General features: G+C 40.4%; 1 protein-coding gene across 1 annotated transcript in view; it reads right to left on the bottom strand.

The window, feature by feature from the left end:
• Positions 1-11352, bottom strand: part of RORB (RAR related orphan receptor B) — a 203879-nt gene extending 192527 nt beyond the window's left edge. The window contains exon 1 of the mRNA XM_006057218.4: positions 10102-11352. Coding sequence (XP_006057280.1) covers positions 10102-10108 — 7 coding nt within the window. The 5' untranslated portion in view covers positions 10109-11352. The remainder of the gene's footprint in view (positions 1-10101) is intronic.
• Between the last annotated feature and the right edge of the window lie 3937 nt (positions 11353-15289).

The raw sequence follows: 15289 nt of genomic DNA, 5'->3' as shown, positions 1-15289 counted from the left end.
TCCTCTCTTCAACCAGACTGTGTGGCATTTGCTCATATTCAACAACTGTGGAAATTTGGAACAAGGTTTCTTCTTAAAAAAAAAAAAATTTAATTCCTTTGCTAGGTGCCAGGCACAATTCATGTACAAGTTAATAGGAAATACCGTGTGTAATAATTATATTATTTGACCTGACAGTGATAATGGTAGGCAACTATTCATTAGAAACTGAACATGTCTAAGTTCTTTAAACTTATGTGTTATTGTTTGATTCTGAAATCTAGCAGCCAGCAGCCACTGGGTGGTAAACTGTGACTCGAGTGTTCATTCTGGCTCAAGCTCTATAATGAAACTTTTACTTGGGCAACTTGGAACGTGGGCTTTTATGCTAATCCAGTGTTATGGAATCTGTATGAAGCACTTTTGCCATCCATTCCTTGTACAGGTGAAATTAAACATATTCTAAATGTGCTTTGATAAATAGCTAGTTTTTATTATTTTCATTACACTATTCAGGCAAATAAAAATAATACTACTGTTGGAATTTCATATCCTCAGAATCAACTACGAACAAGAACATATTCTGATTCTACATAACAAGACTGTCTTTAAAGAGTCTTTTTAAGGGCAAGATCAAAATAGTGATTTAATGTTGACTTGTACTATGCATATTTCCATTAAAACCAGAGTAAAAAAATCTAGATTCAGATTTCATATAACATTTATATAAATCATTCTTCGCCAAAGGTTCGATCAATATTTACCACCCAGAAAAGCACATTGGCACAGGCATAATATGAAGTGGCATATATGTCCATTGTCACATAACATGTGACACCATAGATAAGCACCAGAGAAAGTACAATAAGTGAGGGAAGGAGTGTCCAGAAAACAAGTTGCCTTATTTAATAACTGATTAATCAAAACTCCGAAAAGTTAGAGGGGCCATTCTGTGCCCTCTCTTCCAACCTTTCACCTTTTCAGAAAATACTCAAAAAATGGGGAGTCACTTCCTGAATTTTTCCAGTTCCATGACATAAAGCACAATAGCCATTATATTATCAGGGTACGCTGCAACAACAAAAAAGCATCCCTTAATCTAATAAATTCCAATTAATAATCAACACTTTAAAATGTATCTATTTTTCAAGAATGAAAATGTATGACTTGTAGAAATTTGAAGATGAAGTTTATGCTAATGTGGAGGTTTATGACCAAGAGTGGTGATTTGGCTGCCTGAAAGTCTCAAATGGTGACATTTACTTTTCTGCACTCTCTCCAGCCCAGAGTCAGGTTTTCAGTTTTGTAGGCTCAGAAACTTGATCTCACTAGTGTCTCAGAGTAGATTAGACCTTAGTACAAGAATTCAAGTTAACTAAGCTCACAAGAGCTAATGTATAAGACCGAATGCCAAGTTATCATTTCAAAATGAAGAGCCTAATTGTGAATTGCAGTGGATACTTTTTTTTCAGCTCCAGCAGCAATTTACCTATAGACAGACAGTGCTAGGATGGACAAGGCCAATAGTTGTGTCTCATACTCACATTTCTGTTGCTACCTAGGAGTCCAGGAATTCTTCTTGAAATATGCTTAAGGGATAGAATAACTCAAAAGTCAGCAAGACTATTATGTTGATTTTACAGTTTGATTTTCAGAGTTCAATCTTACATCCAAGTTTCTGGAATGGAAAAGTTTGAAGATTATCACTATGGCCCTCACACACTGCTGACATAACCCTATTATTTCAGTGGATTTTATTCTTTCTGATATCTAGTAATCTAAGATACTCTCTGGAGCAGATATCACTATTTCCAGGTAATGCCAGGTATTTAAGTGAAGTTGCTTAGTCATGTCCGACTCTTTGTGACCCCATGGACTGTAGTCTACCAGGCTCCTCCGTCCATGGAATTTTCCAAGTAAGAGTACTGGAGTGGGTTGCCATCTCCTTCTCCAGGGATCTTCCCAACCCAGGGATCAAACCCAGGTCTCCCGCATTGCAGGCAGACGCTTTACCCTCTGAGCCACCAGGTATTTAAGGTAATGCCTTAAGCAGTAAAGAAAATGAAACTCAGTATCTACCAGGCATTTCTTTATTTTACAAAGGCAAGAATTTTTCTTATAAAAACAAATGTATAAAAGCACTGTAATTTTTTTATTTTGCAAGTTACATTCTTCTTCACTGTGATATTGTCTAATTCTGTACATTTCCTTTTTGTAATTTAAGAATTACTTTAGAGCTTTCTTTTTTAAATCATCACTTGTAAATTATTTTAGTAATAAAAGTTTTACTTGGAAACAATACTACTACTTATTTTATATTAGGATATGTTCTTTTTGGATCAGTTCTACTTCCATAAACTAAATTTCACATAACACTAACAATACAAGAAACAACCTCATTTATGATGAACAAATTAACCGAAGGACAGACTACTATTCATCCTCAGAGGACCATCTCAAATATCACTTCTCCTGTGAGAGCTACTTGGGTGTTTTAATAGCGTCCGGACTGTATTCTGTTCTCATCTCACTTTATCATAGATTTAACCTCACCAGTTGTCTATGTTTTATCCACGTAGGCATCCTCAGGCTCAGTTTTGTGCTTCTCTTTGAGTTGATGCTCAATAAATCACGGATAAATGAATGTGAGTCACATGCATTTCTATTAGTATATATATATATATGCTTGTAGAAGATGAGATCTTCAAGTCTGTCCTTTTCAAAATTAAAACTGAAAACTGAAACATTTAGGAAGATGGTCTTAATACTGAAGTGGATATCTTAATTTGTACTCTTAAAAATGAGTTGATCGATGAGTTTGACAAAGTTTTCAGAACAGGGGTGAATTAAGATTAATTCGTTCCAATTAAGGACAGAAATTTGTATTTAAAAATTATATTAAAAAACTATCCAGAAGATTAAAAGAAAATAATAGTCTTCATTTTTTGCAGCCAGCAATACTGATTTATTTCATGCTAAGTAATGATTATATTCCAAGGCCTTTTAAAAAAGCTTTTGTTGTTTCTTTTTTAAAGGATAATTTTGTGCCCAAATTCAGAGAGTACCTTTTATACTTCTAATTCAATATTAAAGTATTTTATATCTACTTTTGTCACATGATTATAACATAAACCTAATGAAATGCAGGTAGTGGTGTAACTCTCTTTAAAGAAGGATGCTTCTTCAGACAGTCATATGGAAAATTTTAAAAATATAATTTAAAGTTAACTTGTTGCAATATTCACTGCAAGAAAAGCTTTACTATGAGATAAAATATATGTAACAATTTTCTTTAAGCATTCCATATCTTTCATATTCCAGATCTTTCATATATGTACCAGGATATTGGGTTCACATGAATACAAAGTAATAAGCAGGATAGTAACAAAAAAACACAAGTCAGTAATCAACCAGATTATTTGCCCTTCTTTTTCTGTCTGTAAATCCACGGAATTTGAGAAATATAACCCAGGACCACAAGATGTGACAACTAATCACACACACAAAAAAATGACACCAATAAACACCCTTTTTAGTTAGGTAATTTACAAAGTCAGCATATCCAGCTGGTTAATAAAATATTTACTATGCAAAGGGAAACACGCTTAAGTTGAAGCCAATTACATATGTTCTTTCATAAGAACATGTTGAACAAGTTTTTAGTCGCATGTTTTGGCAAAAGGTAATGTTTATATTGACCTTTGTAAGAATATGCCTAAACCAAGAACATCCCAATGTAACTTTAAAACAAAATTAAGATACTATTATAATGATTATCATAAAGTAAATTCTATTTCTAGTAGTTACAAAATAAGCCCTAACCAACAAAAATGCATGTTACATTTAGTATAAAATACTGTACTTGCTAAAAGTTATTTTTAAATGTTTTAAATGCTTACTTCTGCAAGGTATTATACACCATAGGTAAAATATACACTGAATATTATTTTTAACTCCCCAATAACCATTAATGAAATTGCACCTATTATGCAGACAACAAATCTAGGACTTGAAATATTGATGGCCACATAGATGTATTATTTTAAAGGTGGATAGAACAGGCCAAAATTCTAAGTGGCTTGCAATTCAACATAATAATTTTGTGACTCTGTGATCACAATATTTTCTCTCATAAGAACCCATTCCCCAATGCCATTAGTTAACCACATGATTATTATATTTAGTTTGATTCTCTATAAATGCCATTATAACACCTGTGGTTTCCCTCATTAAAAATTGAAATGGATGGGGTCAGAGGTTGAAAGGGCAGCATATGTGCTATGAAAGAACTAGTTAACATAGCTATTATATTGGTGCACTGGTAAATCTCTTTTCTATTCATCAGATGATTAGTTCAATCAATATTTATTCCTCTATGCTCCCTTTGTCTTGTGCTACAAAGGAGACATCCTTCATATTCATGGCATAAGCCTTGTTATCTATGAATTTGTTGCTTAATTTGAGAGGGAAAATTTTATTTATTTGGCAGTCCTAAATTCTTTGATTCCTTTTCCCTCTAATTGTCATTAGGTAGTATAATGGAGTTTTGTGTAGATTATTTATAAATAAATGCTATTAACAGTTTCTTTTCTATGCAACTGAAGTACCACATGTATTCATTTCTCCTTCTCAAATGCTCTGAAAAGTTGCTTCTGTTTCTCTAAATATGTTTGAATTTGGAAGTCTGGATTGTGAAAGCAAAGATAAGAATGATTTTCTCTCTCAAATATTCATTCTTCTTGTCTGAGTGGGTGGTTATAGGCACATACATATACATATTGTGTATCAGTGTGTATCAACAGACGCCTCCAAAGACTGCTATTATCTGCTAGGGATTCTGTTAAGTCAGAGATTCTATTCAAAGTAAGATAAATATTTGCAAGAAGCTGTAATTGGAAGATGATTACAAAATTATAGGAATAATACTTTATGTGTAGAGTGCTCATTTTATCAAAGGTCATTGTTCATTACATTAAAAAAGATTTATTTCATTGGTCTACTTAATTTCTGTCCCTTATTATCTAAGAATGGGAGGAATAGTGAAACTACAGCTAAGATTTAAAAAGCCTCATATTAATTATTAAGTAAAATGTCCATTCCTAATATTAACTTTTCTGTGTATTTTAACATCACAATAAAATGTTTTGTTAATGTCAATTACATAAAATTAATGGCAATATAATTTAAAGCCTTTTTTGTCTTTATGGAATAGACACAGAAATGATTTAGTCTTCAGAAATTCTCATCATAATACTAGAATGATAAAAATATATATAATTTAAGTCATCTCAGTCTCTAATAACTTTTGCACTAATAACATTTGTATTCATAACTTCAATTTGTTTTAATCAGGCCAAAATTTGATGGCCTTAACTTTGATATTAATTCTCGAATTTCTTCATGTAATTATCTGCAAGGCTTAGATTTCTCCAAGGGACAGTGGCATTGATGTTATTGTTCACAATTTAAAACCTTGCTTCATTTATAAATTTTTAGAACACCAGCATATATAGAATTTTAAAACTTGATAATTTACTAGAGTAATTTTTAACTCTGTATTAATTGGATGCTATAGCATGTACTTTAAATAAGAGGTATATTATGCATCACAATGAAAAAAATTTAGTAAATGCATTGTGATTCACACTTTTACTTTTTAAGGCTATAATGAAAAGTATAAAAACCACACATAAAGCTGAAAAAAAGTTTTACTCGTCGTTTATGTAGGAAAATTTCCTGTATTGAACCATTTAAAAATCCTGGTGCTAATTCTGTAAATGCTACTTTTAGAAAAAAAAGTAGATATTATTATACAGTTGGAATGCCATATTCATGAAGACCAACCCTGAAGCTTAATATTTTCTTGGTGTTGAAAAATTTTTGTTGCTGTAAAATTAAGTTTCATGAGTATGAAGCATTTAAGTTTAAAATACAATGTATTTGCATTACATATACACAAGAATAGTTGCTTTTAAGGTTGTAAATAGTTTAGTGTCTAACAAATTGTTACCAAAATAAGTAAATGTGGACATTTCTTTTGAGTCTAAAATAAATGTGTTTTTATGTTAAAGTAAAAGTCACATAAACCACTTTAATAATGAAGTGAGAAATCCTTCAAGGGTTTTATAAACAGTATAGCAAATTATACTGTTGTTGATGGAAAATCCAGGACTTGTGAGTTTTAAATGGCCGCTACAAAGGAGTTTTAATCTTGTATTCCCCATGTTTATAAAGCCCGCTGCTCAAAGTTCTTCCTTTCTATTTCCATCCTGGTTTCCAATTTCTGATTATCTGAAAATATAGAAAAGTTAAAAGCCTTAAAGGTACTAATATGTACTCCAGAAGTCCAGGATGTTAAGCACCTCTATGTCAAAATACTTGCTATAAATTCACTCAGGATGTTGGGGGTAGGGGAAGGAGAGAGTCCCAAGATGTAATCACCTAAGGAAAAAAAAATTTTTTTTTCTGGTGAAATATGTTTTCAACAATACTTGAAATATAGCTTTAGGATTTTTCTTTGAACTGTTTGAATGTTTGCTTTTCTTGGATTATAAAGGCAGTTTAGTAATAATTACTTAATGAACAATTGCTAATGGCTACTGACAGAGATGTCCTTCCAGCAATGTTTTTTATTTGTAGGAAGTGGAATGTTGGTTAGAAATATTTAATTGGAATTTCTGGAAGAAATTAAGATCTAGAACAAGTCTAGGAAATTTAAAGGCCTGGCCGCCAGGACATTCAGAGCTCCAGACTTCTCAAGGATTGCCATACTTCTGAGAGCAAGCTGCTTTTTTCTAAAGTTAGCAGTTTATAAAAATTAACTACCTGAAAATAATAGCTGAAAGCCAGACTTTAGAAATGCCAAGCCCTATCCTTGCTTACAGCAAGCGTAAAACCAGATTTCTAATCCCAGGGAGCCACAATCACCTATTGATTGCCACGACATCTGTGCCCCTGTTTTTGGAAGCAGGGTTTTCTGCGGAGGCAGGGCTGAAAAATCCGACCATTTCAGTGCCCCTGTGTAATAAACAGCTGGCAGGCTTCCCAGCAAGGAGTCTTGAAATCCACACCTCGGCTCACTTGTTTCTCACCTATGGTCCGACCCAATTAAAAGTCCTCCTTTCCACATTCAGAAGTTACCCTTTTCAGTAATGCAATCTAGGACGCAGCATCTCTAGACCTCATGTAGTAGGTACCCTCTAGCAGACAAAGGGTGAAAGGCTTTGTGCGCCACCAAATACAATCTTCTCCGCTCCAGGCCAGCCCAGAGTAAGCCGCAGCGCTGGGGACCGGACTCTGTTCATCTGTGGGGTAGGACAATGACCTAAAGATCAGCGTCTCTTAACCCCTTTCTTACCCCAGAGCTACCCTCGGAATAAAGTCTCTTAACTCTCCTAGACTGGCGGGGGCGGGGGCGGGGGCGGGGTGGAGGCTGGGGGTCAGAGTGGGTTTGCTGGGTAGGTCCCTAAGGCGATCACTCGATCATGGACCAAGTTTGCATCGCGCCAAATGCCCTGACTCAGTAGAGTTGCCAAATGCAAATCGTGGAGAGGAGGCTGAGGCACAGACAGGGACCACTGGGGATAGAGGACGAGTGTGTGCGCGCGCGTGTCTGAGCGTGCACTCGTGTGGTGTGTTTGGGGAAAGGGAGTGGGCACACTGTAAAGCTGAGTTCGAAAACCGCCCCCTCCCCCAAGTAGCCCAGGCACAAAAGAAAGTTGATTCGTTTCCGCTCTCACTTGTCAAGTTCACACTCAGGTTCAGCCTGTGACTCCCACAAGACTTCTGAGTAGCCTGGCCCCTTCTCAGTCCTTAAAACAATCAACCCTGATGACGTGGGAGGGTACAGTCTGTAGGAAGTGCACAGAGATGACAGAGGAGAGACAGTAAAGTGTAACCAAAGGAGTGTCCAGGAGGTAGAGAGGACTTCGCCACATTTTAAGGTTGATTTTTTCTCCAGCACATACCCTAAGGCCCCTTGAGAGCCATCTTAAGTTAGAGCCCTCTGGGACTAGGGGTGGGAAGGTGGGCTTCCACTGCTTTCTCAAGGTGACCAGGAGGCAGCACCTTCAAACTTCCTGAATCCCCCAAGTGGGCACCTTGGCGGATCTGGACTGTCACTGGCAAATGCTCCTTCAGGAGCAGGGCGATCAAGCTGCAGCCTACTCTTGTCCCACACTTTTCTCTACAATTTACGGGACAGTGAGTGGCTTTTGCACCCCAGGTCCCAGTGCCCTGTTGGAGTTGAGGGGGTGTGTAGTTTCAGGCCTTCATTCAGAATGTAAGAACCTAGCCATGGGAGCAATATTGATTGGAAGCAGAGAGGTAAGAGTTGGACGAACTCACTGCCCCAGAGAGGAATAGGGGAAACTGAAAGGAGAGAGGTTGGTGGTGAGACAGGACAGAAAAAGGAAAACGAAGACTAGGATGTCTCTTTCTTAAAGGTTCTGCACTCTCCAATTACCTAAGTATAGGTTCTTGAAAGAATCTGGTTAGTGAAGCCCCCAACCAGGACACTGAACAGGAACCAGCTCATGCTCAACGGCCCCACCACCTGTGTGTGGGTCAATCAAGACCGTGTCACCAGGATGTCCCTGCCCCTTAGCTTCAGCTACCTCCCTCCCACCCAGCTCCTTGGACGGCCTCTCTGTTCCTCTTCTTCCTTCCTTCTCCTGCCACGTCCCAGCGCCTAGCTGGCTAAACCCAGTCTCTGCCTTAGCGTCCAGGTTCGGGGTTCACATCCAGCGGAGCAGCGGGGAACATGCCTGCTGCCCTCTCCCTACGCTCCTAAAGAGGTGTTGGAAGTGTGGGTGAGAGGTGAACACAGCCGAGTGGAAGGTGATGAGTGTTGGTAGCCCAATTCTCCCAAGTTCGTCTTGGCTAGTCCACCTGTCGCGTGGGATCAGGGAGGTAGGAAGGTCTGGAATCGGCCGTTTCCAACTTTCCGTTGCCGGGGCCCAGAGAGACTGGCGAAGCAGAAAGGAGAGCTTCCCCACCCCCGCCGCCACCGCCCCGTCGCAAAGAAGGCAGAATGGCTAGGAGGAAAACCCGGGGTGGGGGTGTGGGGCGGGTGCTCAGAGGCTTGCACTTATCCTCATGGCACGCGGGCATCCGGCCCACTCTCCGAGAAAAGAGGGAAGTGGCCAAGCAGAAAGTGGAGCAAAGTGGGTCTGGGCATAGCGGGCAGGAAACCTGAACGTCCCGGCACCGAAGGGGAGAAGACAAAGTGATTCCCTAAAGCAGGTCAGGCCATCCGTCCCGGTAGCCCAAAGTGCACCCGGAGCAGGTGTTCTGCCCCTGTCCCAGGCGCGTCACCCCACAGCCGCCATCTCGCCAGGGCACCTGCCACAGCAGTCGCTGCCGTGGGTCCTTGCCCAAGGTTCACCCAGCACCGCCTCCCGCAGCGGCCCTTTGACACAGGAGCCTTCCCCGCTGCGGGCAGCGCGGGCTTTTATCCTGTGGAACTTTCTGCGCAAAACTTTTTCAGAATGGTGCTAGTCCTTGGGCGGCGCAGGCTCGGGCACGCGGACCTGGCCAGGGCGCAGCTCCCGCGCGAGGGACGCGCGCAGGGAACGATCCCGGAATCTGTATCTAGACCGACACTGCTCCCTCTGCCTACCACTCCTACGAAGGGACACGTCGGCTGACCTGGACGCTGGGGGCCTCGTAACCTGAAGAATGTGTGTATCCGTCCCGACGCCTGCCCCTGAGCCCAGTTAGCCCAACCCGGCCGGCGACCGCCGCGCACCCGGCGCGGTTAGCGGCTTCTGCCCAGAGGCATCTTTCTCCCGGCTCTCCCTCCAACCCGCGCTGGCATCCGCACCCTAGAGTGACACCCCAAAACGGTACAGTAAAACTCAAGGACTGGGAAGAAGCAACTAGAGTCGTCCCACTCTCCAAAAAGCGCCTTTTCGCGTCCCTCCGGAACTCCCGGGAGGCATCAACACCTTCCCACAACTTTCTATGCCCAGGCCGTTTGCAGCCCACCTGCGAACGCGAACTCAGGAACTGCGCCCCGCCAACCTCTTTCCTCTTCGGCTGGGTGCGCCCCCCCCCCCCCCCCCTCCATTTACCATCTGGCTTGAGTTGGCCGGACCGGGGAGACACGGCGGGCTTGCTTACCTCGCATGGTGTAGCCGCTCTCCCGCTCCGCGTAGTCATGAAGGTGCTCCCAGCCCGAACCCGGAGAGCCCAAAAATCCCGCTCAGCACGAGTGAAGAAGGTAGTCGGTAAAGAGCTGCTCTGCCGAGAAAACCATCCCTTTAGGTGGATGCCGTGGCCGGAGGGTGACGTTTGCCGCCGCCGCTGCTGTGTTAACAGTTTTGATGATGGTGGTGGTGACTGTTTTGATGGTTGTTTGGTTGTTTGTTTTTCAGGAAGGGTGAAAAAAAATGTGCGTGCTGGCCGGCTGGCTGGTGCCTGGGTTTTGTTTTGCTATTTTCTTTTTTCTTTCTCTTCAATGCGCTTGGTTTTTAAAAACCGCCACCGCCTCCGGCTCAGAAGATTTCTTTTGTGATCACTTGGACTGAGGAGGAGGAGGAAGGGCAGCAGCAGGAGCAGGAGTTGGTGGTGGTTTTGTTAGTTACAAAGAAGAGGGAGAAGGAGCAAGGGGAAAAAAAGGAAACAGAAAAGGAAGAAAGGCGGTGTGGATGGCAGAGCATGTGCGTTTTCACATGACATCTGTGCCTGTTAGCGGATCCACAATGTGAATTTTCACTGTTCAGTTACAGGGAGGAAGGGAGCGAGAGAGAAAGAGAGAGGAGAGAGATGGAGAGAGAGAGTCGAGAAGGGGCTTATACGCGAGGGCGGGTTTGGCTGGGACTTCCAGGCCCCGCCTCCTGTCAGCGCCGCCGCCAATCAGCGCCCGGCATCTCTTCGAAGGGCTGGGACCACGGGAGACCGGCTTGAAGGCGAGGTGAGAGGAGGGGGTTAGGACACTGGAGCCTAAGGCGGCCGGGGCTGGAACTGGACAGTAGAGACTGTCCGAACTGGGTGGAGGGGGAGGAGAAGGGCCGATAGATGGGGGCAGATCTGCAGGTGACATTCACTTCCCACTCCAGGAGGAGGGAGGGGGTACTGACTATCATAGTCCTTGGAGGGGAGAGACTCGGGGCTCTCTGGGTCCCAGATTGCTTCCCTCTCTTGTGAACCCCGGATTGTTAGTTTTGAGCTTATGGCTGCCCTTCGTAGAGTCCATTTTCGGTAAACTCCGTGTGCCTGGCGGTGGTTTCCTAGGGCGGGACGCTTCAGTTTTAGTGCAAGAGTCAACTTTCATCACTTAGAGCACAACTAAAATGCAATCCCATGCAAGTAGCCCTCCTCTTCCTTTAAAACCATCTTTTACATGCTTCCTGCCTCAGTCCTAAAAAAAAAAAAATAAAATAAAATAAACAAAACAATGAGATCTCTTTTGCCTTTTAAAATAATTTTACAAAATGTTCGTGCCTTCTTTTATCGAAGAAATTGATTTTATTAGCATTTGTAGTTGCTATTTAACTAGCGTTGGGCCACAGGACTCAAGGATAAGAGCCCCAGGTAGCAGTGTGGCTACCTTAAGTGATGTAAGGTAAAAGGTTGATGCTACAAGGTTTGATTGTGTGTTGCTACTAGTGACTGCGCAGGGCTTTAGGTGGGAGGAACTAATTATTCTAGTTGCTACTAGAAGACATTTGTCTAGAGGGGTCTGACACTTAAATGTAGGTAGGTGTTGTATTCCTTCGGTAAAAATTGTCCTCTATGACCACTTATTTGTATTGTGGTAAAAATCTAATATATATATCAAAACTGTTCCTTTTCTTTCTTTCTTTTTTTTTTTGTTGGAGTATGTTGGAGTAGTTTCAGGTGAAGAACTGTTCCTTTTCAAGTTTTCTCCTCTCATTGGGCATATTAAAAGATGATCACATCTACTTCCCATAGTGAAACTGAAAGTCGCTCAGTCCTCTTGGACTCTTTGCAACCCCATGGACTGTACCATGGAATTCTCCAGGCCAGAATACTGGGCGGGTAGCCATTCCCTTCTCCAGGGCATCTTCCTAACCCAGGGATGGAACCCAGGTTCTCCCGCATTGCAGGTAGATTCTTTATTAGCTGAGCCACCAGGGAATTTCTTAAATACTTTGATTAATTAATCACTCCAAAAGACAGAGAGGTGAAAAAAAACTGCCTTATCTACTCAATTTTAAGGCATTAAGGCTTCTACTCTATAGCATACCTGTTGGCAAGAGCAGGCCACATCATTGTTTAGATATCTGAATAATTTGATTTTTACTAGTATTTATTTATGTCATGTAACACAAAGTGCAACGTAGAATTTGGCAATTATTTAGTTAAATAAATCACCCTAGTCTGCCGAGTAGTCCCCCCCACTCCTTTAAATAAAAATGGATTACTTTCTGAATCTTCACTAGTGTTAAATTAACTCAGCCCTGCTGTATGCCCTTCCATTTGCAAGCCAATGTGTAATTTAGGAAAATTTTAGTATTAAGAGTGAAAGTTGATTGAGTCTTTAATTAAATGAAATGAACAAAAGGAAGTTACTGTTCAGAATATTCCCTTATAAATACCTTTCCCCTAGATTTGTAATTGACACAGTAGTTAATCTTTTAAGATAATATTTAAGGCTCCCTAGTTTTATCATTTTTAATCAAGTAAAATATATTCATCATAACTACATTAAAGCGGCACTAAGTTATGCCTAATTTAGTTGCTTCATTAAAAATTACTGAATATAAAATAGTCAAGAAACAAATTGTGACTACATCATTTTAATTTTATGTGCTTTAAGCAGAGACACAGGAATATTGAAAATTCCAAAGCCTTTGTAAATATTATAATTATTATTGTTGTCATTGTTTTAGATTCTATTTCTCATTAAGGAGGAATTTCAAAATTCAAGAATTTTAACTCTTTCATCTAGTCCTAAATTTCTAAACATTTATTGAAACTGAAATTTCTTTTGACTGCTATAGCATCTGTAATTATTTACAAAGATAGTCAAAACATATATTAAAAATATTTTTTTTCTCATCCTACATATTTTTTTATACATCCTTTGCTTTGTGGGTTAACAAGGTATTCTTTTGCTTAGAACTATATTGCATATTTATTAGTCCTTCCTGAACACTTTTGAAAAATTGTTAATTAGAAATAAAAACAAGTATGTTAAATCATTTTTTCAAAACTATATGCATATTATATATGTGGTAGTGCAAAAGTAGCTTATTTTCTCTTTTAGAATGGAGTATCACGATTGGTTATAATGTGGTGATCTGGGATATTCTGTATCTTCCTAAAAATTTAAAAACCTAGTTCTTGAGTGTTACTAGTAACTTTCATATTGTTTCAAGTGAATGGAACCTATTTATGTAAAATAAATATTCAGGATTTAAATGAAAGAAATCACATTTTCCCAAGAGGTAACAAAATACTTATGTATAATCTGTTTTTGTAACCTATCTGCCAGCAAATATCCATATTTCAAGTGGCATAGTAATATAGTAATATAATATGCTTGATCACATGAGGTTCTGTGTCAATAACTTTACTTGAATGATTATGGAACTGCCTAGATTTCTATAAGCTTTAAACTTTACTTTTGGCTCTGGGACTGAAGGATGTTCCTAGTTGATAGCTAAATTTTGATGAATTTAAATGATAATCACTAAGTCACATACACCGCATTCAATCTCAAGAAGTAATATAATTTCATTCAGGTTGCCTGCTTACCTGCTTTGTTCACATATCACCACCCCATAAGGTTTAGGTGTAGGCCCATGGAGAAATAAAGATGTGAAATATCCTCATAGACATGACAGTTTAATATGAGCCAGCCAGTTAGGGTGACCATGGCATTCAGTGTTATAGTATTCCAATCTTAAAGTGCTCAAACTCAAATTGAAAGGAATGGTTTACTATATTCTGAGCAGGTTAGTCTATATATATCAGTTCAGTTCAGTTCAGTCGCTCAGTCATGTCCGACTCTTTGCGACCCCATGAATTGCAGCACACCAGGCCTCCCTGTCCATCACCAACTCCTGGAGTTCACTCACACTCATGTCCATCGAGTCAGTGATGCCATCCAGCCATCTCATCGTCTGTCGTCCCCTTCTCCTCTTGCCCCCAATCCCTCCCAGCATCAGAGTCTTTTCCAATGAGTCAACTCTTTGCATGAGGTAGCCAAAGTACTGGAGTTCCAGCTTTAGCATCAGTCCTTCCAAAGAAATCCCAGGGCTGATCTCCTTCAGAATGGACTGGTTGGATCTCCTTGCAGTCCAAGGGACTCCCAAGAGTCTTCTCCAACACCACAGTTCAAGAGCATCAATTCTTTGGAGTTCAGCTTTCTTCACAGTCCAACTCTCACATCCATACACGACTACTGGAAAAACCATAGCCTTGACTAGACGGACCTTTGTTGGCAAAGTAACATCTCTGCTTTTCAGTACGCTCTCTAGGTTGGTCATAACTTTCCTTCCAAGGAGTAAGCATCTTTTAATTTCATGGCTGCAGTCACCATCTGCAGTGATTTTGGAGCCCAAAAAAATAAAGTCTGCCACTGTTTCCACTGTTTCCCCATCTAGTTCCCATGAAGTGATGGGACCAGATGCCATGATCTTTGTTTTCTGAATGTTGAGCTTTAAGCCAACTTTTTCACTCTCCTCTTTCACTTTCATCAAGAGGCTTTTTAGTTCCTCTTCACTTTCTGCCATAAAGGTGGTATCATCTGCATATCTGAGGTTATTGATATTTCTCCTGGCAACCTTGATTCCAGCTTGTGCTTCTTCCAGCCCAGCGTTTCTCATGATGTACTCTGCGTAGAAGTTAAATAAGCAGGGTGACAATATACAGCCTTGACCTACTCCTTTTCCTATTTGGAACCAGTCTGTTATTCCATGTCCAGTTCTAATTGTTGCTTCTTGACTTGCATACAGGTTTCTCAAGAGGCAGGTCAGGTGGTCGGGTATTCCCATCTCTCAGAATTTTCCACAGTTTATTGTGATCCACATGGTCAAAGGCTTTGGCATAGTCAATAAAGCAGAAATAGATGTTTTTCTGGAACTCTCTTGCTTTTTCGATGATCCAGTGGATATTGGCAATTTGATCTCTGGTTCCTCTGCCTTTTCTAAAACCAGCTTGAACATCTGGAAGTTCACGGTTCATGTATTGCTGAAGCCTGGCTTGGAGAATTTTGAGCATTACTTTTCTAGTGTATGAGATGAGTGCAATTGTGCGGTAGTTTGAACATTTTTTGACATTGCCTTTCTTGGGGATTGGAATGAAAACTGACCTTTTCCAGTCCTGTGGCCACTGCTGA

Source organism: Bubalus bubalis, chromosome 3 (assembly GCF_019923935.1).
Source record: "Bubalus bubalis isolate 160015118507 breed Murrah chromosome 3, NDDB_SH_1, whole genome shotgun sequence".
Lineage (NCBI taxonomy): Eukaryota > Metazoa > Chordata > Mammalia > Artiodactyla > Bovidae > Bubalus > Bubalus bubalis.
This window is presented reverse-complemented; position numbering and strand designations above follow the sequence as displayed.